This window comes from Panulirus ornatus, chromosome 29 (assembly GCF_036320965.1).
Source record: "Panulirus ornatus isolate Po-2019 chromosome 29, ASM3632096v1, whole genome shotgun sequence".
Taxonomy (NCBI): Eukaryota; Metazoa; Arthropoda; class Malacostraca; order Decapoda; family Palinuridae; genus Panulirus; species Panulirus ornatus.
In genome coordinates, this window is record NC_092252.1 from 464,138 (window position 1) to 489,851 (window position 25,714).

The 25,714-nt window shown below is 40.1% G+C and overlaps 1 protein-coding gene across 2 annotated transcripts in view; it reads left to right on the top strand.

Moving 5' to 3' along the window:
- Nucleotides 1–25,714, top strand: part of LOC139757986 (activator of 90 kDa heat shock protein ATPase homolog 1) — an 80,834-nt gene that overhangs the window by 38,185 nt on the left and 16,935 nt on the right. For both annotated transcript variants that reach the window (XM_071678926.1, XM_071678927.1), the window contains exons 5-6: nt 9,555–9,658; nt 13,535–13,663. In XM_071678926.1, coding sequence (XP_071535027.1) covers nt 9,555–9,658; nt 13,535–13,663 — 233 coding nt within the window. The remainder of the gene's footprint in view (nt 1–9,554; nt 9,659–13,534; nt 13,664–25,714) is intronic.

The window sequence follows — 25,714 nt, forward strand, 5'->3', positions numbered from 1 at the left end:
GAGGAAGTGAAGTGTTTTAGATATCTGGGAGTGGATTTGGCAGTGGATTGAACCATGGAAGCGGAAGTGAATCATAGGGTGGGGGAGGGGGCGAAAGTTCTGGGAGCATTGAAGAATGTGTGGAAGTCGAGAACGTTATCTCGGAAAGCAAAAATGGGTATGTTTGAAGTAATAGTGGTTCCAACAATGTTGTATGGTTGCGAGGCGTGGGCTATGGATAGAGGTGTGCGGAGGAGGGTGAATGTGCTGGAGATGAGATGTTTGAGGACAATATCTGGTGTGAAGTGGTTTGATCGAGTAAGTAATGAAAGGGTAAGAGAAATGTGTGGTAATAAAAAGAGTGTGGTTGAGAGAGCAGAAGAGGGTGTTTTGAAATGGTTTGGTCACATGGAGAGAATGAGTGACGAAAGATTGACTAAGAGGATACATGTATCAGAGGTGGAGGGAACGAGGAGAAGTTGGAGACCAAATTGGAGGTGGAAGGATGGAGTGAAAAAGATTTTGAGTGATCTTGGTCTGCACATGCAGGAGGTTGAAAGGCGTGCAAGGAATAGAGTGAAATGGAACGATGTGGTATACCGGGTCGACGTACTGTCAATGGATTGAACCAGGGCATGTGAAGTGTATGGGGTAAACCATGGAAAGTTCTGTAGGGCCTGGATGTTGAAAAGGAGCTGTGGTTTCGGTGCATTATTACATGACAGCTAGAGACTGAGTGTGAACGAATGTGGCCATTTGTTGTCTTTTCCTAGCGCTACCTCGCGCACATGAGGGGGGAAGGGGTTGTTATTTCATGTGTGGCAGGGTGGCGATGGGAATGAATAAAGGCAGACAGTATGAATTATGTACATGTGTGTATATATATATATATATATATATATGTCTGTGTGTATATATATATATGTATACGTTGAGATGTATAGGTATGTATATTTGCGTGTGTGGATGTGTATGTATATACATTTGTATGTGTGTGGGTTGGGCTATTCTTTCGTTTGTTTCCTTGCGCTACCTTGCTGACGCGGGAGACAGCGACAAAGCAAAATAAATGATAAATAAATTTTTTTTTCTCATACTATTCGCCATTTCCCGCGTTTGCGAGGTAGCGTTAAGAACAGAGGACTGGGCCTTAGAGGGAATATCCTCACCTGATGTTGATATTAAGTGTGATTGGAAGTAAGGTTATCAGGTTTAGCAGAGCAGAACAGGTTGGATGAGAAGAATTTTAATGGAGAAAATGGAAAGAAATGGAGTGTTTTGAAAACTGGGAGTGGAAATGGCATTGAATGGAACTGCTAAAGTGAAAGTGTGTCATAGCGTGGGTTAGGGGACAAAGGTTTTGGGAACACAGAGGAATATGTGGAAAGAAAGGTTATCTTTGAGTGCAAAAATGGGTATGTTTGAAGTTATGGTAGCCCCAGTGACATTGTTTGGATGCCAGACATGGGCAGTAGATAAATACATGGTGAAGTCTTCAGGGGTCTTCACTGTTTGGATGCCATACATGAGCAGTGGATAAATACATGGTGAAGTCTTCAGGGGTCTTCACCCCCCAGCCCATGCTGTTGGACTGGGTCATTGATCAGCTAAAGCTGTTGACCAAGCATATACTCCCAAACAGATGAAGTAGATTTTAGTATGTAGCATAATCATAAACCCTAATTACAAAAGATAAAACAAATAAACCCCAGATACTTGGGATGATCCAAATATACCTAAGAATTTGCAATATATTAAAGACTTTGTGGTTATTGTTAGATTTCAGAGCATTTTATGCAGTTTTGGAGCACTTGCACTAACATGAAAGGGATTCTTTTTGTTGGGAACAGTCATTTGGACGATTAGACGATCCACTTAGTGTAACATTTTGTTTCCCTCAAAGTCTTGCAGGGCTATTCAGTATCCTGATGTAGTTTATACAACTCCTCTTAAAGTCAGGATGTTCTCATTCTTGTGCTTGAGAGTTTGCTGGATCTTCTCTTTATGTTTTTGGTGAATGAAATAATTGCTTATTGCTTGCTAAGCTTGTCTACCTCCTCCTTTGGTATAGAGCTCTGTTCAAAGAGGCTAGCTTTATTAGCTTTATGAGCTTCCAGCTGTTCTTTGAATGGCTAAATGATTTTTTCAAGATATTGGAACTTGTTTTTTTTTTGGAGTTGACCTCCTCAAGTAATGCTGTTTTAGTGTTTTTCTAATCCTTGTTATTAACCTCAAACATCTAAGTAGTGTGGAACACTTTTACAGGCTTTTCCTCATTATATGTGGCCTCTAATCTGGACAGGTAGTTTTTTGGTAAAACAAGGGTGGTTAGAGATTGTGAGCCATGCTGCTTCTTTCTGCTTGACTATTTTTTCCTCATTTTCTTCCAGTTTTAGCAGACAACTTTCATATTCAGTTACTGTTGCATGTTTTTCTTCAGGGCTCTTGTAAAGAAATTCCATCTCACTATTTTCATACTGTAGCATTGAGAGACTCCAACATAACTCCTTTAGATTTTGAGTATTTATTTCAATCTGTTAACACAAGCTTCCAAGATTTTCATTTCCTCTAAACATAAGCTTCCAAGGTTTTCATTTCCTTTCTGTTGGATTCAGGTGTTCTGCTTGGAGTTATATACCTTTTCTGGAAGTCCTTTGCCTCTGTCTTTTTTTATTTTCAAACAGAGATCTGTTTATTTTCCATTTTATCTTCATATCCAAAATACTTTTTCTTTACCTCCTCCACCTTAGTGGAAACTTTTGTCAGTGAGAATAACTTCTTTTCCAGCTGTTTTTCACATGACTTGGTAAGCTTCAGCTTATCTCTTCAAGGCCTGATACCTTATCCCCTACCTCATGTAAGTTTTCTCTACAGTGGACTGAAGTGTTGCATACTCTTCCTCCATTTCTCTCTTTAGTTTTGAAATTTGAAAGTGTAGCTGAGCAATTGTCTCCACTTTAGTTTATATCCATTTTGCTAGGTTGTTCATAAGGTAGTTAGGTGCACTTTTTCTTCATATAGTGTCTCAATACACTGCTGCATTTCTTCAATAGCATGAGTTTTTCCTCATGTCAATCTTCAGTTGTGTTATCTGTGTACAAAATCCTGCATTTAAAGTTTGCAAACTGGAAAGCTGGTTTTGTGTATCATCCTCAGCTAAGTGCAACTCTCTCTCCAATATATCTTCAAGGTGGAGGTGTTGGAAATGAAATGTTTAAGGACAATATGTGATGTGAGGTGGTTTTCAAGAAAGTTATAAAGGAAAGAGAGAGGTGAGGTTAAAAGAGGTTATGTTGAAATGGTTGGGACTTACAGAGAGAATAAATGAGGAGAGTTTGACAAAGACAATCTGTTGTCAGAAGTTGTAGGGACAAGGAGAAAGGGGAAACCAAATTGGAGGTAGGAGAATGGAGTGAAAGAAATTTTGTACAACCAGGGGACTGAGTATGCTGGAAGGTGAAGGGCATGCATGGGATAAAGTGAATTGGAATGATGTGGTATATGGATCACCATGCTGTCAGTGGACTGCCCTAGGGTTTGTAAAGCTGCTGGGGCCTGGTTGTGAATAGGGGATGTAGTTTTGACACATTGCACTTAACAACCAGAAAATATATGTGAATGAATGTGGTCTTCTTGTTTTCCAAGTGCTACCTCACTCATGCGCGACTTGTTTTCCAAGTGCTACCTCACTCATGCGCGAAAAGGCGGACATATATGAAAAAAGGATGAAGATTATTTTTTTATTGAAATAGGACGAAGATGTAGAATACACTACTTTGGTGATACTCATTTTAAGAATTTTTTTACACCATATTGTAGTAAGCAAAGAACATTGGGAAACTAAAGGGATGAGCTGCTAGTTACCATATTCTGCATGATGTGGGTATGAAAGAAAACAGAAGTAAAAGGGGTTGACTAAAATCTTTTTTGACCTTTGATTGTTTTGCTGAGCAAAAAATGTGGGCAGGTAGACAAAGATATATTGATTACAAGGAAGTTGTTATTTGCTTGTTGGAGAATTATCCAACCAGTGCATGATAATTTTTCTTTGATTAGTGGATTCTGAATCTGAAGCTTGAATGATAAATGACCACAGGTGCTCAAAACACAAATCTTGATTCAAAACACGAGAATTGAATCAGACTCTAAGTTTTATGTGGCATCTGTGGCCATTCTTTTCATCACCAAACAATGAGAATGAAATGCGGAAATAATTTGGCATCAAATGAAATGCAAATGGAATACGTTGAAGTATAACCACTATTTTTGTTTTGAAACATTATTTTTAGAATTCTGCCAGGTTCTTTGAATATTCTTATGTTGTTATATCTTTCAATTTAAGTTAATCATTTATTTCTTGTTTTTTTGTAATAATGTTTGAGTATGTAGGCATATTGTACGAACAAACTCAAGAATATTTTTAAGAGATAGCAGACTGTAGGAATATAAAGTATCTGGTTATTCCAGCGAAAGAAGCTCCTTCACGTTTCCAGTCTACAATTGCATGCTTTCCTATGTTGGTGGTGTCATCATCAGTTGAAAAGAGCAGAAGTATTAGTACGTGATGACACCCAGGAGAATATCAGAACTCTTTATCCTGTGTTTACAAAATTAAAGCATGGCAAGTGCTTTTTTTTTTTTTTACCACATAAAACGACAAAAAAGAAGTTAGAGTTTTGAAAACTTTGTATGCCAAGAATGAGCGGTCATTCAATAGCAAATGCTGGCGTCCACCAAGGCAAACAGTCTGATTACGTGACTATACGATGGTGATACAATGTACATTCTTAAGTTGTAATTTTGTGTATAACCTCCTCAGACCCCCTACAACTAAGAGTGGAAAGCACCCAACTGAGTCATGTGCTTCTGGGAAGAATAGCAGCTGGAAGAACATTAGCTTAGAGGTAAACATCTTCAGGTGTTTTGATGTTGGTCAAGGTGGTTTTGATATTGAAAAAGCTCTTGGCTAGTCTGCTACATCTGAGAGAACAGTTCATGAGTATGCAGATAAGATCAGTATTTTAAGCTGCAAATTTTGTTCAAATAATTATGTTGATGATATACTATTATTATAATATTATCATACTCAGTCGTTGTTTCCCGCATAAGCAAGGTAGGGCCAGGAAACAGAAGAAGAATGCCCCATCCACTCATATACACATATATATACATAAACGCCCATACACGCACATATACATACATAGTTATATCAACTTATACACATATACATACACAAACATATACGTATGCACACATGTACATATTCATACTTGCTTGCCTTCATCCATTTCTGGTGCTACCCTGCCCTACAGGAAACAGCATCACTTCCCACTGCTTCAGCAAGGTAGCTGTCATGTGTAATGCACCAAAATCACAGCTCCCTGTCCACATCCAGGCCACACAGACCTTTCTATGGTTTACCCCAGATGTTTCACATGTCCTGGTTCAGTCCTCTGACAGCATGTTGACTCTGGTATACCACATCGTTCCAGTTCACTCTATACTTTGCATGCCTCTCACCCTCCTGTATGTTCAGGTCCTGATCGCTCAAAATCTTTTTCACTCCATCCTTCCACCTCCAATTTGGTCTCCTACTTCTTGTTCCCTCCACCTCTGTCCACACATCCTCTTTGTCAATCTTTCCTCACTCATTCTCTCCATAAGTCCAAACCATTTCAACACACTTTCTGCTGTCTCAGACAGACTGTGCTCACCACCACATACTCCTCCCATGCTGTCATTCCTTACTTGATCAACCTTCACCATATCACACACTGCATCTTGTCATCCCATCTACACCACATCCACCCTCCTCTGCTCCCCTACAGTTAAGACTGAAGACCTACATCTACACAAAACACTGTCAGGACCACTAAACCTCCAAGCATACTCAACCCTGCCTCAGCATATAACAGTCCCACCTTCCACATCTGCTCTGTTCACCCAAGACCTCAGCTCCCTCTCCCATCCTATCCCTCATGGCTCCATCGCTGTCTTGTGTGCTTCCAGGTATTCAAAACACCCCCTTCCCCAGGTCGTCCCCATTTGAAAATCATATTCAGATCCTTCTGTCTTGTCCCCCTGTTGCACTTCAACACCACACTTTTCCTCATGCTCACTCTCAAATTTTTTGCATGCCACTTAGACCCTGCCACAAGCCTGTGAAAATTCTCTTTGGAACCTACCACTCGATCAGTTTCACCCACAGCCAGCAACCTCCCATTCCTCCTAGTCCCTTGCATGCCTCAGACCTGCCCTTTGCTTCAAGACCCCACATTTATCTTATTCACAAACAGATTAATCATGGTGATGTTTCATATGCCCCTCATTTTGTCAGCTCTCTCAGCCATACTGTTCTTATTACCACACCTCTGTCTTACCTTCTTGTTTCAAGATTGATCAACCCTCCTCATGCCACAAATTGTTCTCAGAATATTTAATTTTCTACACATTCTCACCTAGAGCCCATGCCTTACATCCATAAAATGTCATTGGGACTGCATACCTTCAAGCATGCCCATCTTTGCCGTCCCAGAGAGAAACCTCTCTTTCCCCACATTGCTCCCAGGACCTTCACCTTGTCACCTACCCAATGACTCACACCTGTTCCCATGGTTCAATTTGCTGCCATATCCACTTCCAGGTATCTAAAACACTTCAGTGTCTCCAATTTTTCTCCTTTCCACCTCTCAACCCAACTATCCTGTCTTTCCTCTGCTAAACCTAATAGCCTTGGTTTTATTTACATTTACTTGTAACATTTTCCCTTCACACTGTCCCAGACTTGGAGAGAAGTTTCCATTGTTTCACACTTGAAGTTGCCACCAGTGCTGTCATCAGTAAAGAAAAGCAGACTTTCCTCCAAAGATCTCCATCCCAGTCAGACTACTGACCTGCCCCTCTCCCCATAACTCATTCATTTGTTTTCCTCACTATGTCATCCATAAACAGACTGAACAGACATTGTGACATCACATACCCTTGTCAAAGACCCACTTCACTCATCTTCCTCTTTCGTTACTTGCACACATACCTTAATCTTTTAATTTATCCTCTGCTTCTTGCATCTTTTCTCCCACATCATATGTTCGTAACACCTTCCAGAAGGCATCTCTATCAGCCCTGTAATATTCTTTCTCCAGATCTATGAATGTCACACATATATCCTTCTGTTTTTCTGAGTATCTTTCACACAATTCTTTAAAGCAGACACCTGATCCACACATCTCTGCCACATCATAAACCACATTTTCCTCCCCAATCTGATGCTGTATGCATGACACCACCCACTCAAATGACCACTCCTCCCTACAGTGTAACAGGTATACTCAATGAACTTGTACCTTTATAATTTGAACATTCACCTTTATCCCCCTTGCCTGTATATTGTAGCACTAAACAGGTTCTCTGCCAATCCTTAGATACCCTACTATGATTCATACATTTACTGAAAATCCTAACCAACCAGTTAACAACACAGTCACCCCATTTCTTAGGAAATTTAACTGCAGTACCATCCATTCCAGCTGTCTTGCCACATTTTATCTTGGACAAGGCTTTCACCATTGCTGCTCTTTTTACCGAACCATTTGCTGTGATTCTCACTTTGCATACCTCCCTAACCCAAATACCCCACATCTCACTCCATCTCCTCTTTACCTCTTCTCTTCCTGTTACCAGTTGCCCATTTGTCCCCTTTACCAATGCTCCCATTTGTACTGTTGTATTCTTTACACCATCAACCTCCTTCCAAAGCATTTTCATATTTTCTCTAAGTTGCTGGTACTCCCTCACCCCAACTCTCATTCACCCTCTCTTTCAGCCCCTGCACCTCACTCTATACCTCTTGTTACTCTTGTACATCTCGCAATCACTTGCACTCCATCACTGTGAGTGACACTACATCTTTTTTTCTTTTTCTTTCTTTCACGAGCAGTTTAACTTTGTCATCGAAACACTTACTACCCTTTCTCACATGCCCATCTCCTACTTTTTGCTTGCTGCACATTTCCCTCAGACATATCATTGCTGCTTCCCTAAATACCTCCCATTCCTTACCCACTCCCCTATCATTATTTACTCTCAACATTTGCCATTCTACACTCAGTCTCTTAAGGTATCTCTTCACATAACCCTCTCTTCATAGCTCACTTACTTTTACCACCCTTTTGTAACCCATGTCATTTTCTCTTTTCCAAAAGCCTCTACAAGTCCTCACCTTTACCTCCATTACCTCCACCATGTAATGATTGGATATCCCACCGGCTAACCCTCATATTACATTCACATCAAAGAGTATATTTTGCACACATGTCACTTAACACTTAATCCATTAATTCCCACTTATGGTTTTTCCTACTCAACTACATATTGTTATAGATGTCTCTCTTTTGAAGTTAGACACAATATGAATGGCTGACTGTTAAGGTTTAAGGATGAAGTTAAGGAATGAGTCAAGTTAGGATGAAGAATTAAGAACTGAAAGAATAGAATTAGAATATTGTATTTTCATGAAGGAGTTCTTGTCCCTATTTTGATGCATTGATGTGAAACACAACTTTGAATCAGGCTAGGGTAAAAGTACTGTAGATGTGCAGAACTTACAAAGTACAGCCAGAATCAGGAAGAGAGAGAAAGAATCAAGGTGTGAGATGGATGTGTAATGTGAAGATATCTTTCGGAAAATGCAGGTATGAAAGTCCTTTTTAGTATGGTATGATCATGGAAAACTTACTGCAGTTGAATTTGGTCAAGAAGTTATGTAGGAGAGTAGGTGAAGGTTTGTGGAGAAAATATTGACAGTGGTGGAAAGTTGGATTGATAAGGTGAGACAGTTGATTTCGATAAGATATTTCAAATGAAGAAGCATAAATGTTGTGTGAACGAAGACTGGTCTCACTTGACAAGTCAGTTTGGTGTGCATAAGGAAAAATTAAAAAGTTATTATCAGTATGTTAGCATAAAAGTCTATGTTTTGCTGTGGGGTATGTTGAATAAAATGAAAGGGTAAATACTAGAATCACCTTGAATTGGGAACAGAATTAACAAAAATAATTACAGTAGATTGATTGTCATCGTGGCATGTTGTTGGGCTTGGAAATTTTTTTTTACAGTATCTGGACGAATTTTATTTTAAGCACAGGATGAAAAACATATGTCATCCATCCATCCTTACACTATTTCTCTGAGACACCTAATTGCTTGAAATGCATTAGATAAGCTTATGCCATTATTAGCCAGAATAGTGAACTTGGTAATGGTTTGTGTATATAGTGCATTGTTGACTAACCACCAGTCATTAACATCAGGGGGAACACAGTAAATTATTGATTGTAATGTTTTTTTTCATTTGATGTGCTTTAAAGAAATAACGCTGATAGAGGCTGAGAACCTGTTGAGTCTTCAGCTTAATTTATGTAAATGGAGAATAAATCCAATTTTCCTAGTTTACCTGGGTAAAGGTGCAGTAGAAGTGGTATCATCATATGTTGTAAGGGGGAGATTGAATATATGGAAAGATTATGGGTACTTACTACCTTATTTAAGATATTTCATTTTATCATGATTTATTTCAGAATATGCATTAGATCTCATCAAACCAACAAAGGGCCAGGCTGTGACCAAGCAAAGTAAAACCCACATCACCACGGTACAGACAGATAACTCTTTTAATGCTAATGTAAGTTTTTGAGTTATCACTTGTTTTAATGTAGTTAAAAAAAGATATTGTGAGACAGCAAGTAAAGTGATATGTCACAAATTTTATTAGTTGTTATATGGTGTCTTTTTAGCCATGGAAATTTTGGAATCATGATTGGAGGCTTTCTTGGAATAAATCATTACCTTTCCCTCTAGACCTGTTTTACCAAGTGGGATAAGTTTTATACTCTTCCATTCCCAGTTTTTCTCATGGATGCTTTACAGATATTTTATTGATACATGATTTGATCCGAAAATTGTAGGGATTATTGTAATACACATACAGATAGTTTCTTTTAATTCTTTGTTCCCATGTTTCCCTTTACATATTGTTGCCAGATTTGCCAGATATTATCTTGAAATATCAAGCAGAAATACTAAGATTGTAGTTACAATTTTCATAACATTTTGCTGAACTTTATCCATATCTTTGTGGCCCATTCCCTCTAGGAACTCCCATCAAGGGGATGGCATGGTAAAAGTCTCCACTTATCCCCATCCCTACATGCCTCCTATGCATACACCATTTTTCCCTATTTCATCCCTCTCAAGGACTCCTTCTCTCATTTTTTGTAGGTACTTGGATGGAGAGGTAACTCATGTACTGTCATATTTTGTCGTGGTTTTCAGTAACCTTGTCCAAAATAATGGATATCATTTTGTCAATTAGTTTTGAGTATTCTCTCCCAAGATAATGGTACCGTTTTACCAATTGTGACAAAATTTTGAGTATCTGCAGTATTTTTCCACCTATTGGGTGAGCATTATGGTGGCGAGGGGCTACCTCTAGCCAAACTTGGCAGAATTCAGCACAGTTGAGGAATGAAGATGTGGAAAGTGAGATAACCACATCACTGAAGCATTGTCACTTGTGCTCAGGCTGCATAGTTCTATAGTACTGTAACTTGCTGATTGAGGTATTCCGTAAGTAATTTTGATGTATCACAAACTTTTGGTAGTTCTTTTTTTATTTTACTGTGTGCTTTGTTATGACCTCACCCCTTCCTTTAAGTGTGTATAATTAGCCCATTAAGACAGAACTCTAGAATAATGGCTTCTGTTAACAGAGAGATTTGGAATAGACATAGATTCCCTTACCATCTTGGCTAGCATCTGACCGCTGTTGGCCGCTTTATATGTATACACTTGTCTTACTTCCAGCACTGGTCAAATAACAAACACAGTGGTAAAAAAGTTAAGAAAATATTTTTATTCATTTATATTTATTTTGCTTTGTTGCTGTCTCCCGCGTTTGCAAGGTAGCACAAGGAAACAGACGAAAGAAATGGCCCAACCCGCGCACATACACATGTATATACATACATGTCCACACGCGCAAATATACATACCTATACATCTCAATGTACACATATATATACACACACAGACACATACATATATACCCATGCACACAATTCACACTGTCTGCCTCTATTTATTCCCATCGCCACCTCGCCACACATGGAATACCATCCCCCTCCCCCCTCATGTGTGCGAGGTAGCGCTAGGAAAAGACAACAAAGGCCCCATTCGTTCACACTCAGTCTCTAGCTGTCATGCAATAATGCCCGAAACCACAGCTCCCTTTCCACATCCAGGCCCCACACAACTTTCCATGGTTTACCCCAGACGCTTCACATGCCCTGGTTCAATCCATTGACAGCACGTCGACCCCGGTATACCACATCGTTCCAGTTCACTCTATTCCTTGCACGCCTTTCACCCTCCTGCATGTTCAGGCCCCGATCACTCAAAATCATTTTCACTCCATCTTTCCACCTCCAATTTGGTCTCCCACTTCTCCTCGTTCTCTCCACCTCTGACACATACATCCTCTTGGTCAATCTTTCCTCACTCATTCTCTCCATGTGACCAAACCATTTCAAAACACCCTCTTCTGCTCTCTCAACCACACTCTTTTTATTTCAACACATCTGTCTTACCCTTACATTACTCACTCGATCAAACCACTTCACACCACATATTGTCCTCAAACATCTCATTTCCAGCACATCCACCCTCCTGCACACAACTCTATCCATAGCCCACGCCTCGCAACCATACAACATTGTTGGAACCACTATTCCTTCAAACATAGCCATTTTTGCTTTCCGAGATAATGTTCTCGACTTCCAAACATTCTTCAAGGCTCCCAGAAGCTTCGCCCCCTCCCCCACCCTATGATTCACTTCTGCTTCCATGGTTCCATCCACTGCCAGATCCACTCCCAGATATCTAAAACACTTTACTTCCTCCAGTTTTTCTCCATTCAAACTTACCTCCCAATTGACTTGACCCTCAACCCTGCTGTACCTAATAACCTTGCTCTTATTCACATTTACTCTTAACTTTCTTCTTTCACACACTTTACCAAACTCAGTCACTAGCTTCTGCAGTTTCTTACATGAATCAGCCACCAGCGCTGTATCATCAGCGAACAACAACTGACTCACTTCCCAAGCTCTCTCATCCACAACAGACTGCATGCTTGCCCCTCTTTCCAAAACTCTTGCATTCACCTCCCTAACAACCCCATCCATAAACAAATTAAACAACCATGGAGACATCACACACCCCTGCCGCAAACCCACATTCACTGAGAACCAATCACTTTCCTCTCTTCCTACACGTACACATGCCTTACATCCTCGATAAAAACTTTTCACTGCTTCTAACAACTTGCCTCCCACACCATGTATTCTTAAAACCTTCCACAGATCATCTCTATCAACTCTGTCATATTCCTTCTCCAGATCCATACCATTTTGTTTTTCTTAAGTATTTCTCACATACATTCTTCAAAGCAAACACCTGATCCACACATCCTCTACCACTTCTGAAACCACACTGCTCTTCCCCAATCTGATGCTCTGTACATGCCTTCACCCTCTCAATCAATACCCTCCCATATAATTTACCAGGAATACTCAACAAACTTATACCTCTGTAATTTGAGCACTCACTCTTATCCCCTTTGCCTTTGTACAATGGCACTGTGCAAGCATTCCGCCAATCCTCAGGCACCTCACCGTGAATCATACATACATTAAATAACCTTACCAACCAGTCAACAATTATGGAAATATACTTCAAAATTTTTCAAAAGGTAAAATGCAAATGTAATGCTATGTGTGCATGTATATGTATAGGTAGGTGTGTGCATATATGTTTATATTTGTATGTGAGGAGATGTGCCTTTCTTTGTCTGTTTTCTGGTGCTACTTCCCCAACACAGAAAAAGTGATCAAGTATGGTAAATATGATAATGATAATTCAGTGAATTATACATGACAGCTAGAGAAAGGATGTGAGTGGATGTGGCCTTACTTCATGTGTTCCAGGCACTACCTTGGTAACACAGGAAATGTCAATCAAGTATGAAAAAATAGAAATGATGATTATAATAGAAACACTAATGAAATTGTATTTTTGTATCTGTATGTGTGAAATACTCCCTGGGGATAGGGGATTAAGAATACTTCCCACGTATTCCCTGCGTGTCGTAGAAGGCGACTAAAAGGGGAGGGAGCGGGGGGCTGGAAATCCTCCCCTCTCGTTTTTTTTTTTTTTTTTTTTTTTTTTTTTTTCCAAAAGAAGGAACAGAGGGGGCCGGGTGACGATATTCCAAAAAAGGCCCAGTCCTCTGTTCTTAACGCTACCTCGCTAGCGCGGGAAATGGCGAATAGTTTAAAAAAAAAAAAAATGTGTGAAATACTGTGAAGGTATGTAGGTTCATTAGAAAGCTCATTAATTAGTGAGAAAATTAGGATGTGACTTATAAAAGGAATGGATAGAAAGAACTGCTATATATTTTGGCTGAAAGCATGAGTAGTAAATCGAGATTTTATTCTTTCAGGTAATAAATACTACCAATAATATTGAGAAGATGGAGCTTGGCTGCAGGATACATACCTGCAAAATTAATCTTAATCAGACTTTTAAGTGTACTGCAGATGAATTGTACAGAGCACTCACACAGCGGGAGGTGAGTAATGATAATTGATGTATGTGCATACCCCTTGCCCAGTTGTTCTCCACTTTGTGCCATGACTTAATTGTAATTTACTGAATATTTTTAGTCTTTCAGTCTGACTGTTATCATTACCCTCATTCCCAGTACTATAGGATGGGTCAGGCATATACAGCCTCTGAAATCACTCATACACAACCTTATGCCATCCTCAGTTTGTTGAACATGAACTGCCACATCAATAAAAGTGCTTTTCACTTTTTCACTGTGCACTGTTGATTTCGTAAGTGAGATTAAGGTTTCCATTTACACTTCCAGAGTATATTACATAAAGTGTTTCCAGTCCCCGGTCACTCCAAGAGCATCTTCATCTGAAATATTCCTACTAGTAGTCTTTTTGTCTAAACATCTATCCATTTCTAATGCAGACTACCTTTCCTTTTATATTTGATTGTAATACCATTTCATCCTTATTCCTGGCAGATGATCCATCTTTTTCATCAGCCTCCCAGGCAGTATAGTGTAAAATGGTTTCTGGCAGTCCAGATACGACGGTCTACCCCACATTCCCTTTTGTTCAGGACTGGGTTCACTCACGTAGAACTCTGAGAGATTAGTTATACATGACTTCCTTTCCCTAAAACCATGATATCCCTCTGTTGATTACTCCTTTGTAGAAAGTTATCCACTTCCTTTCTAATTTTTTTTTCCATATCAGCTAGTGAGATTAGTTGGTGGTTTAATGCCTGTTCTTGGTCTCCTTTTTTATATATAGGTGTGACATTTACCCTTTTCCATTCCCTTGGCACTTTGCTTCTCCCCTGTGACATCTTGAACAGTAAATCAATGTGGTTTATGCAGTGTATTTACTCACACCTTAAGCACAAATGGTTGAATTTCATCAGGACTATAATTCATGTGTGGTTCATGTCCTTTTAGTGCTCAGTTAATATCTTTTTCAGATATCTCAAATGTTTCCAAACCTGTTCCCTATTCCATCTTCCTGGTGTTGGGATGTCGTGTCTTCCACTTTGAAAATACTTTTGAACTTTCGATTCAGTACCTCGCTTATCCTTACATCATTGAAAAGAATTTTCCCTCTGAATTCTTTAGCCTGAGTAGCTGTTTCTGAACTGACAACTCACCTCTGATGACTGTATGGGAAAGTTTTGTACTTTTACCTGCCTTGTCCACAAAGCTCTTTTCAAGTTTCTTTGTTCCTCCTCTCTTTTCGTGCTACACTCGTTCCCTTCTCTCTTATACCTTTCAAGTGCTGGCTGGTATAAGTGCTATCTATATCATTACCACTGCACATCTCGGAGCTCCTTTGATTTTTACATCTTTTATTAAACCTTTCCTGCCTCTTTCTGAACATTTCCTTACATATGAGACTTGAGGTACCCATGCCTCGACACCATTATTGTAAATTTCACTAAACCTTTCACCACAAGGCCCTGGTTCCTGTTTACTAAAATCTATTCCCCATATTACATTAGAAATTATTGAGTTTTCTGTATTGTCTTTGATTCTATCTTGTCTTTATGTCCTATAGCACTAAAGACAGGGAAAATATTTATGAATTTTTGAGAAAGTGAAAGACCTGTCTTTTGAAATATGCCAGGTCATAGTCATTGGGAAAGACATGAGAAGGTAGAGTTCCTAAGCTTTGACATGTAGGGAAAGAAGCAGGTATTAGAATGGCCCACCCTTGAGTTGCTGATGACTGCACATTAGTCATGTGACACAGCAGCTTGCTGAGTATTGTTTGGTCTATCTAGTGGTGTGGGCACACAAACAGTCAGCTCCCAGGAGCAGAAACCCAAGTAATACCAACAGAAGAGGGAAAGTGAACCAACACTGTGGCGTAGGGTTGCGGTTAAGTTTGGAAGTTAGCCTGGGACATGATAAGGAAGACCACTTTTGACTAGATTTTGTCAAGTAAGGGTACAGAGCTAGAACCACTCCACATGTGAGAGCAGAACTCCATACAAGGATGAATCAATCCCTTATGTAAGCAGAGCATGTGTTCAGAAGAGAAGATTGTTTTATAATATTTTAAACACCAAGAAAATTTGATGAAATGGATTTTTTGTGAATTTTTAAAGGTCTTGATAATGTATTTGTCATGCTTTTGAAGGACAATGGATACTGCATAACTTGTCTTGGCCAGCCTCCAAACCACCATGTGCACACACACACTCACTACTTATAAAGAAAATGGGAAAAATATTGCACATTGTTTAAACCATCAGAAAAGAGTGGGTGAAAAATGGATTTATTATGAATTTTTGAAGGTAGTGATGATGTATTCATTATCTGATCATTTATATGTTCTGGAGGATGTAAGTATTGTAATAATTTTTTCAGTGTTAGTGCACCTAATACCTTAGCCACCTCTCCTACCCTATGACTCACTTCAGCCTCCATGGTTCAGTCAGCTGCCATGTTCACTCCCAGCTACCTAAAGCACTCCACTTCCTCCAGGGCTTCCCCTTTCATAAGTACACTCAAATTATCTTGGTTCATCCACCTGCTTCATCTTAGTATCTTACTTTTGTTTTCATTTACTCTTAACTTCCTGCTTTCACTTATACTCGAAAACACTCATTAGCTTCTGGAGTTTTTATCTTGTCTGTCACCAGAACTTTCCATATGCAAACAGTAAGAGATACCATGGAAAACTGAGAGGAAGAAGTAATGATTTATTAAGCTCATCTAAGACAAAGACATCTTCAGGAGAATTATGATAAATCATGACAGTTACCACTCCCCTTCTTAAAATTTTCCAGTCACATTGGACTGTTATGCTGCTGCATTAGCCTATGCAAAGTCCTTTGCTGTTCTTTCTGTCAATGGCAGTATGTGTTGCTTCCAGTTCTTTCCTTGATGTAAAACCTTTGCACAAGTCCATCTTTAAGATGTTTTTTTTTTTTTTGTCGCTGTCTCCCGCGTTTGCGAGGTAGCGCAAGGAAACAGACGAAAGAAATGGCCCAACCCACCCCCATACACATGTATATACATACGTCCACACACGCAAATATACATACCTACACAGCTTTCCATGGTTTACCCCAGACGCTTCACATGCCTTGATTCAATCCACTGACAGCACGTCAACCCCGGTATACCACATCGCTCCAATTCACTCTATTCCTTGCCCTCCTTTCACCCTCCTGCATGTTCAGGCCCCGATCACACAAAATCTTTTTCACTCCATCTTTCCACCTCCAATTTGGTCTCCCTCTTCTCCTCGTTCCCTCCACCTCCGACACATATATCCTCTTGGTCAATCTTTCCTCACTCATTCTCTCCATGTACCCAAACCATTTCAAAACACCCTCTTCTGCTCTCTCAACCACGCTCTTTTTATTTCCACACATCTCTCTTACCCTTATGTTACTTACTTGATCAAACCACCTCACACCACACATTGTCCTCAAACATCTCATTTTCAGCACATCCATCCTCCTGCGCACAACTCTATCCATAGCCCACGCCTCGCAACCATACAACATTGTTGGAACCACTATTCCTTCAAACATACCCATTTTTGCTTTCCGAGATAATGTTCTCGACTTCCACACATTCTTCAAGGCTCCCAGAATTTTCGCCCCCTCCCCCACCCTATGATCCACTTCCGCTTCCATGGTTCCATCCGCTGCCAGATCCACTCCCAGATATCTAAAACACTTCACTTCTTCCAGTTTTTCTCCATTCAAACTCACCTCCCAATTGACTTGACCCTCAACCCTACTGTACCTAATAACCTTGCTCTTATTATCAGAATAGTGAGTGATTGAATAAAGTGATGAAATTCTGAATGCTGACAGTACACAAAAGTTTACAAAGCAGTATGATAGTAAAGAAATTTTGAGAGAAGGGACCCCACATGTATATAACCTTCACCTTGTATTTGACGAGTAAGTAATAGCAAATTTTCTGATTGACTCTTGTGGCTAACTTCTGTTGCATGATATTCTTGGGACCTTTGGAAATTCCTTGGTGTTTATTAAGTTTGTTGGGATTTAATGATTACATATGTTATTTTGTGGTTTCAGTGCATTATACATGATAGCTAGAGACTGAGTGTGAACGAATGTGGCCTTTGTTGTTCTTTCTTAGCGCTACCTTGCGCACATGCTGGGGGGAGGGGGTTTTCATTTTCATGTGTGGCGGGGTGGCGATGGGAATGAATAAGGGCAGACTATGAATTATTTACATGTGTATATATGTATATGTGGTTTCAGAAGTGGTAGAGGATGTGTGGATCAGGTGTTTGCTTTGAAGAATGTATGTGAGAAATACTTAGAAAAGCAAATGGATTTGTATGTAGCATTTATGGATCTGGAGAAGGCATATAATAGAGTTGATAGAGATGCTCTGTGGAAGGTATTAAGAATATATGGTGTGGGAGGCAAGTTGTTAGAAGCAGTGAAAAGTTTTTATCGAGGATGTAAGGCATGTGTACATATAGGAAGAGAGGAAAGTGATTGGTTCTCAGTGAATGTAGATTTGTGGCAGGGGTGTGTGATGTCTCCATGGTTGTTTAATTTGTTTATGGATGGGGTTGTTAGGGAGGTGAATGCAAGAGTTTTGGAAAGAGGGGCAAGAATGCAGTCTGTTGTGGATGAGAGAGCTTAGGAAGTGAGTCAGTTGTTGTTCGCTGATGATACAGCGCTGGTGGCTGATTCATGTGAGAAACTGCAGAAGCTGGTGACTGAGTTTGGTAAAGTGTGTGAAAGAAGAAAGTTAAGAGTAAATATGAATAAGAGCAAAGTTATTAGGTACAGTAGGGTTGAGGGTCAAGTCAATTGGGAGGTAAGTTTGAATGGAGAAAAACTGGAGGAAGTAAAGTGTTTTAGATATCTGGGAGTGGATCTGGCAGCGGATGGAACCATGGAAGCAGAAGTGAATCATTGGGTGGGGGAGGGGGTGAAAATTTTGGGAGCCTTGAAGAATGTGTGGAAGTCGAGAACATTATCTCGGAAAGCGAAAATGGGTATGTTTGAAGGAATAGTGGTTCCAACAATGTTGTATGGTTGCGAGGCGTGGGCTATGGATAGAGTTGTGCGCAGGAGGGTGGATGTGCTGGAAATGAGGTGTTTGAGGACAATATGTGGTGTGAGGTGGTTTGATCGAGTAAGTAATGTAAGGGTAAGAGAGATGTGTGGAAATAAAAAGAGTGTGGTTGAGAGAGCAGAAGAGGGTGTTTTGAAATGGTTTGGTCACATGGAGAGAATGAGTGAGGAAAGATTGACTAAGAGGATATATGTGTCAGAGGTGGAGGGAACGAGGAGAAGTGGGAGACCAAATTGGAGGTGGAAAGATGGAGTGAAAAAGATTTTGTGTGATCGGGGCCTGAACATGCAGGAGGGTGAAAGGTGTGCAAGGAATAGAGTGAATTGGAACGATGTGGTATACTGGGGTCGACGTGCTGTCAATGGATTGAACCAGGGCATGTGAAGCGTCTGGGGTAAACCATGGAAAGTTGTGTGGGGCCTGGATGTGGAAAGGGAGCTGTGTTTTTGGTGCATTATTACATGACAGCTAGAGACTGAGTGTGAACGAATGGGGCCTTTGTTGTCTTTTCCTAGCGCTACCTCGCACACATGAGGGGAGAGGGGGTTGTTATTCCATGTGTGGCGAGGTGGCGATGGGAACAAATAAAGGCAGACAGTATGAATTATGTACATGTGTATATATGTATATGTCTGTGTGTGTATATATATGTGTACATTGAGATGTATAGGTATGTATATTTGCGTGTGTGGACGTGTATGTATATACATGTGTATGTGGGCGGGTTGGGCCATTCTTTCGTCTGTTTCCTTGCGCTATCTTGCTAATGTGGGAGACAGCGACAAAGCAAAATGAATAAATGAAATAAATAGTGTATATATATGTATACGTTGAGATGTATAGATATGTATATGTGCTGTGTGTGGACGTGTATGTATATACATGTGTATGTGGGTGGGTTGGGCCATCCTTTCATCTGTTTCCTTGCACTACCTCACTAACGTGGGAGACAGCAACAAAGTATAGTAATTATAATAATGTTATTTTGTTGCTGGGATCGTTGGTTGTTACCATATAGCCTGATAGTTTTGATTTTAAGTATTTCCCACAGTAGTTTTGTCCACTGCTGTTGAGCATTAACACAGCATAGAATTAATTTCTTCCACTGCTGTTGAGCATTAACACTGCATAGAATTAATTCCTGATATAGATGTCATTGTTTGATAAGTTTTTTGTTCATCTCTGGATTGACATGTGATCAAATTAGGAAATCCTGTAAAAGACACACTTCTTTATTGCCGTAGGTGTAGTCAGAGGAGAAATGAATTCCTTGATAACCTCTAAAAGCAATTTTTCTCCTCCACACTTTCAATGCAAACCTAACAAAACTACAAGCCACACAAATCAGAGCACTCAATACAAACAGTGGTTGCGTAGCAATCAAATTGCATCTATTACCTGCATAGAATACCACTTAGAACACATCATGACTGGCCATCATCCCTTAAACTGAAAACTTCAGCTGCCTGCACTCTTAACACCCCCCTTTCCCTTTTTTTTTTTTTTAGGTTCTGGTCATAAACTAAAGTCCACATCAAGGATAGGCCTCAATCAAAATATGGATAGGTTTATGGAAGGGAAAAAGAAAAGGAATGGGAAAGTATTCATAAATTTTGGAGGAAGTCTTTTGATATGTGTTTGTTCATAGTTATTGGGAAAGACTTGAGAGGGTAGAGTGTTCCAAAGCATTGAGGTATAGTAGAAGAAACAGTTATCACATTCTAACAACTTAAAAAGCACTAAAGAAATCACATTCTAACAACTTACAAAACACTAAAGAACACCTCTCCTCTAACACATTCTTAACTTCTACTCCACCAAACATATACCAATCTGAAAATATACTCCCCAGAATTACATTCTAGCCTTATCCCATCTCTCCAACATTGCAAACATTCATTCAGCAACTACCACTCTGAAGACACTTGATACTTGCTTTTCTGTTGTCCTGCATTCACCTCACAAAGATAAACATAAAATTCCCTGACCATTTTACTCATGGAAAGTTTTGTGGGGCCTGGATGTGGAAAGGGAGCTGAGGTTTCAGTGCATTACACATGACAGCTAAAGACTGAGTGTGAACAAATGTGGCCTTTGTTGTCTTTTCCTAGCGCTACCTTACGTGCACGCTGGGGGAGGGCGGTGCCATTTCATGCCTGGCAGGAATAGATGAAGGCATCATGTATGAATATGTACATGTGTATATGTCTGTGTATGTATATGTATGTATGCATTGAAATGTATAGGTATGTATATGTGCGTGTGTGGGCTTGTATGTATTTAAATGTGTATGTGGGTGGGTTGGGCCATTCTTTCATCTGTTTCCTTGCCCTACCTCGCTAACGTGGGAGACAACAACAATGTATAATTATTATTTATTTATTTTATTTTATTTTGCTTTGTCGCTGTCTCCCGCGTTAGCGAGGTAGCACAAGGAAACAGATGAAAGAATGGCCCAACCCACCCACATACACATGTATGTATATACATACACGTCCACACACGCAAATATACATACCTATACATCTCAATGTATACATGTGTATACACACACAGACATACATATATACACATGTAAATAATTCATACTGTCTGCCTTTATTTATTTCCATCGCCACCTCGCCACACATGAAATAACAACCCCCTCCCCCCCCTCATGTGTGTGAGGTAGTGCTAGGAAAAGACAACAAAGGCCCCATTCGTTCACACTCAGTCTCTAGCTGTCATGTAATAATGCACCAAAACCACAGCTCCCTTTCCACACCCAGGCCCCACAGAACTTTCCATGGTTTACCCCAGACGCTTCACATGCCCTGGTTCAATCCATTGACAGCACATTGACCATGGTATACCACATCATTCCAATTCACTCTATTCCTTGCACGCCTTTCACCCTCCTGCATGTTCAGGCCCCGATCACTCAGAATCTTTTTCAGTCCATCTTTCCACCTCCAATTTGGTCTCCCACTTCTCCTCATTCCCTCCACCAATGACACATATATCCTCTTGGTCAATCTTTCCTCACTCATTCTCTCCATGTGACCAAACCATTTCAAAACACCCTCTTCTGCTCTCTCAACCACACTTTTTATTACCACACATCTCTCTTAGCTTATTATTACTTATTCGATCAAACCACCTCACACCACATATTGTCCTCAAACATCTCATTTCCATTACATCCACCCTCCTGTGCACAACTCTATCCATAGCCCATGCCTCGCAACCATACAACATTGTTGGAACCACTGTTCCTTCAAGCATAGCCATTTTTGCTTTCTGAGATAATGTTCTCGACTTCCACACATTCTTCAAGGCTCCCAGAATTTTCACCCCCTCCCCCACCCTATGATTCACCTCCGCTTCCATGGTTCCATCTGCTGCCAAATACACCCCCAGATGTCTAAAACACTTCATTTCCTCCAGTTTTTCTCCATTCAAACTTACCTCCCAATTGACTTGACCCTCAACTATACTGTACCTAATAACCTTGCTCTTATTCACATTTACTCTCAACTTTCTTCTTTCACACACTTTACCAAACTCAGTCACCAGCTTCTGCAGTTTCTCACATGAATCAGCCACCAGCGCTGTATCATCAGCGAACAACAACTGACTCACTTCCCAAGCTCTCTCATCCACAACAGACTTCATACTTGCCCCTCTTTCCAAAACTCTTGCATTCACCTCCCTAACAACCTCATCCATTAACAAATTAAACAACCATGGAGACATCATGCACCCCTGCCGCAAACCTACATTTACTGAGAACCAATCACTTTCCTCTCTTCCTACATGTACACATGCCTTACATCCTCGATAAAAACTTTTCAATGCTTCTAACAACTTTCCCCCTATGCCATATATTCTTAATACCTTCCACAGAGCATCTCTACCAACTCTATTATATGCCTTCTCCAGATCCATAAATGCTACATACAAATCCATTTGCTTTTCTAAGTATTTCTCACATACATTCTTCAAAGCAAACACCTGATTCACACATCCTCAACCACTTCTGAAACCACATTGCTCTTCCCCAATCTGATGCTCTGTACATGCCTTCACCCTCTCAATCAATACCCTCCCATATAATTTCCCAGGAATACTCAACAAACTTATACCTCTGTAATTTGAGCACTCACCTTTGTCCCCTTTGCCTTTGCACAATGGCACTATGCAAGCATTCTGCCAATCTTCAGGCACCTCACCATGAATCATACATACATTAAATAACCTTACCAACCAATCAACAATACAGTCACCTCCTTTTTTAATAAATTTTCCACTGCAATACCATCCAAACCCGCTGCCTTGCCAGCTTTCATCTTCTGCAAAGCTTTTACTACCTCTTCTCTGTTTACCAAATCATTTTCCCTAACCCTCTCACTTTGCACACCACCTCGACCAAAACACCCTATATCTGCCACTCTTATCATTAAACACATTCAACAAACCTTCAGAATACTCACTCCATCTCCTTCTCACATCACCACTACTTGTAATCACCTCCCCATTAGCCCCCTTCACTGAAGCTCCCATTTGTTCCCTTGTCTTACGCACTTTATTTACCTCCTTCCAAAACATCTTTTTATTCTCCCTAAAATTTAATGATACTCTCTCACCTCAACTCTCATTTGCCCTCTTTTTCACCTCTTGCACCTTTCTCTTGACCTCCTGCCTCTTTCTTTTATACATCTCCCACTCATTTGCATTATTTATTTCCCTGCAAAAATCATCCAAATGCCTCGCTCTTCTCTTTCACTAATAATCTTACTTCTTCATCCCACCACTCACTACCCTTTCTAATCTGCCCTCCTCCCATGCTTCTCATGGCACAAGCATCTTTTGCGCAGACCATCACTGCTTCCCTAGATACATTCAATTCCTCCCCCACTCCCCATACCTCCTTTGTTCTCACCTTTTTCCATTCTGTACTCAGTCTCTCCTGGTACTTCCTCACACAAGTCTCTTTCCCAAGCTCACTTACTCTCACCACTCTCTTCACCCCAACATTCTCTCTTCTTTTCTGAAAACCTCTACAAATCTTCACCTTCGCCCCCACAAGATAATGATCAGACATCCCTCCAGTTGCACCTCTCAGCACGTTAACATCCAAAAGTCTCTCTTTTGCGTGCCTATCAATTAACATGTAATCCAATGACGCTCTCTGGCCATCTCTCCTACTTACATACATGTACTTATGTATATCTCTCTTTTTAAACCAGGTACTCCCAATCACCAGTCCTTTTTCAGCACATAAATCTACAAGCTCTTCACCATTTCCATTTACAACACTGAACACCCCATCTATTCCAATTATTCACTCTACTGCCACATTACTCACCTTTGCATTCAAATCACCCATCACTATAAGCTGGTCTTGTGTATCAAAACCACTAACACACTCATTCAGCTGCTCCCAAAACACTTGCCTCTCATGATCTTTCTTCTCATGCCCAGGTGCATATGCACCAATAATCAACCATCTCTCTCCATCAACTTTCAGTTTTACCCATATCAATCTAGAGTTTACTCTATCACATACTCCCACCACTCCTGTTTCAGGAGTAGTACTACTCTTTCCCTTGCTCTTGTCCTCTCACTAACCCCTGACTTTACTCCCAAGACATTCCCAAACCAGTCTTCCCCTTTACCCTTGAGCTTCGTTTCACTCAGAGCCAAAACATCCAGGTTCCTTTCCTCAAACATACTACCTATCTCTCCTTTTTTCTCATCTTGGTTACATCCACACACATTTAGACACCCCAATCTGAGCCTTCGAGGTGATGAGCACTCCCCGCGTGACTCCTTCTTCTGTTTCCCCTTTTAGAAAGTTAAAATACAAGGAGGGGAGGGTTCCTAGCCCGCCCGCTCCCGTCCCCTTTAGTCGCCTTCTGTGACACGTGAGAAATGCGTGGGAAGTATTCTTTCTCCCCATCCCCAGGGATACAAAGTATAATGAAAAATATAATAAAATATAGTTTTACTCATGTTCCTGTCTGGTGGTCATGTTCCTGTCTGGTGGTCATTCCTTGTTAGAAGGGAAGCATGAGGTAGGATGTTAAGCTAAATTAGGATGTAGTCATGAGCTATGCAGCTAATCAGTGTTAAATGGTCATTGCTTAACTCTTACAGGCTTTTCCTTGCAGATTTCATATGATTCCATTGTTGTATTTAAGTGTCCCTATTATCAACAAAAGACAGCATTTATCAGAGCTTTGTAGCATTTCATGTCTTGTTTACAGATTTCCGTCATTCTCTTTGAAGAGTTTGCATTACACATTTGTAGGATTTATACTAGAGCAGATGCTGTGAATATTATCTTCTATTATAATGTACCTTGGTAAAGGATCACATTTTAACATCATGAGCTTGATTGCAATAGATCGGAAAAGGACAGGGATAGATTAATTCCAACACCTTTCCTTAGGGATAAGGTTGGGCATCTAGTTTACATATTCATAACTAGTGCGCGTTTTTCATTTTGTTCTTTTGCCATTTATTGCAAATCTTTTTTTTTTTTCTTTTGCCATTTATTGCAAGTTATGAGTTATTATTATAGTGCTTACTGCCTTAATGATTCTAAAGGAATTCATCTTATTAGATATGTAATGAGAACTGTTTTATAAGGTTAAAACAGTCATTACACTAGGTGTCTAGTGGGTACTGATTTACCAGATGTCAATATTTGATAGATTGTAAGTGATTTTCATTGCAACAGACATGAGGGGACTGGTTTATTGGCTATTGTTATGGTAGTTTCTGATGCAAGAGGAAATGCATATGTTGTGTTCAGTCACAGTTTAATGACACACATGGCATCAGCTGTTGATTTTTTCACTGTATTGCCAATAACACGTGATATTTTACATATGATGCTGAACTGTGATTATTCAGTATTCATTGTTACTTTTGTTTTTGCCGTCTCTCCTTGTAGATGTAACATATTTTCCCTAATTTTGTATATTGATAACATTTGCAGGC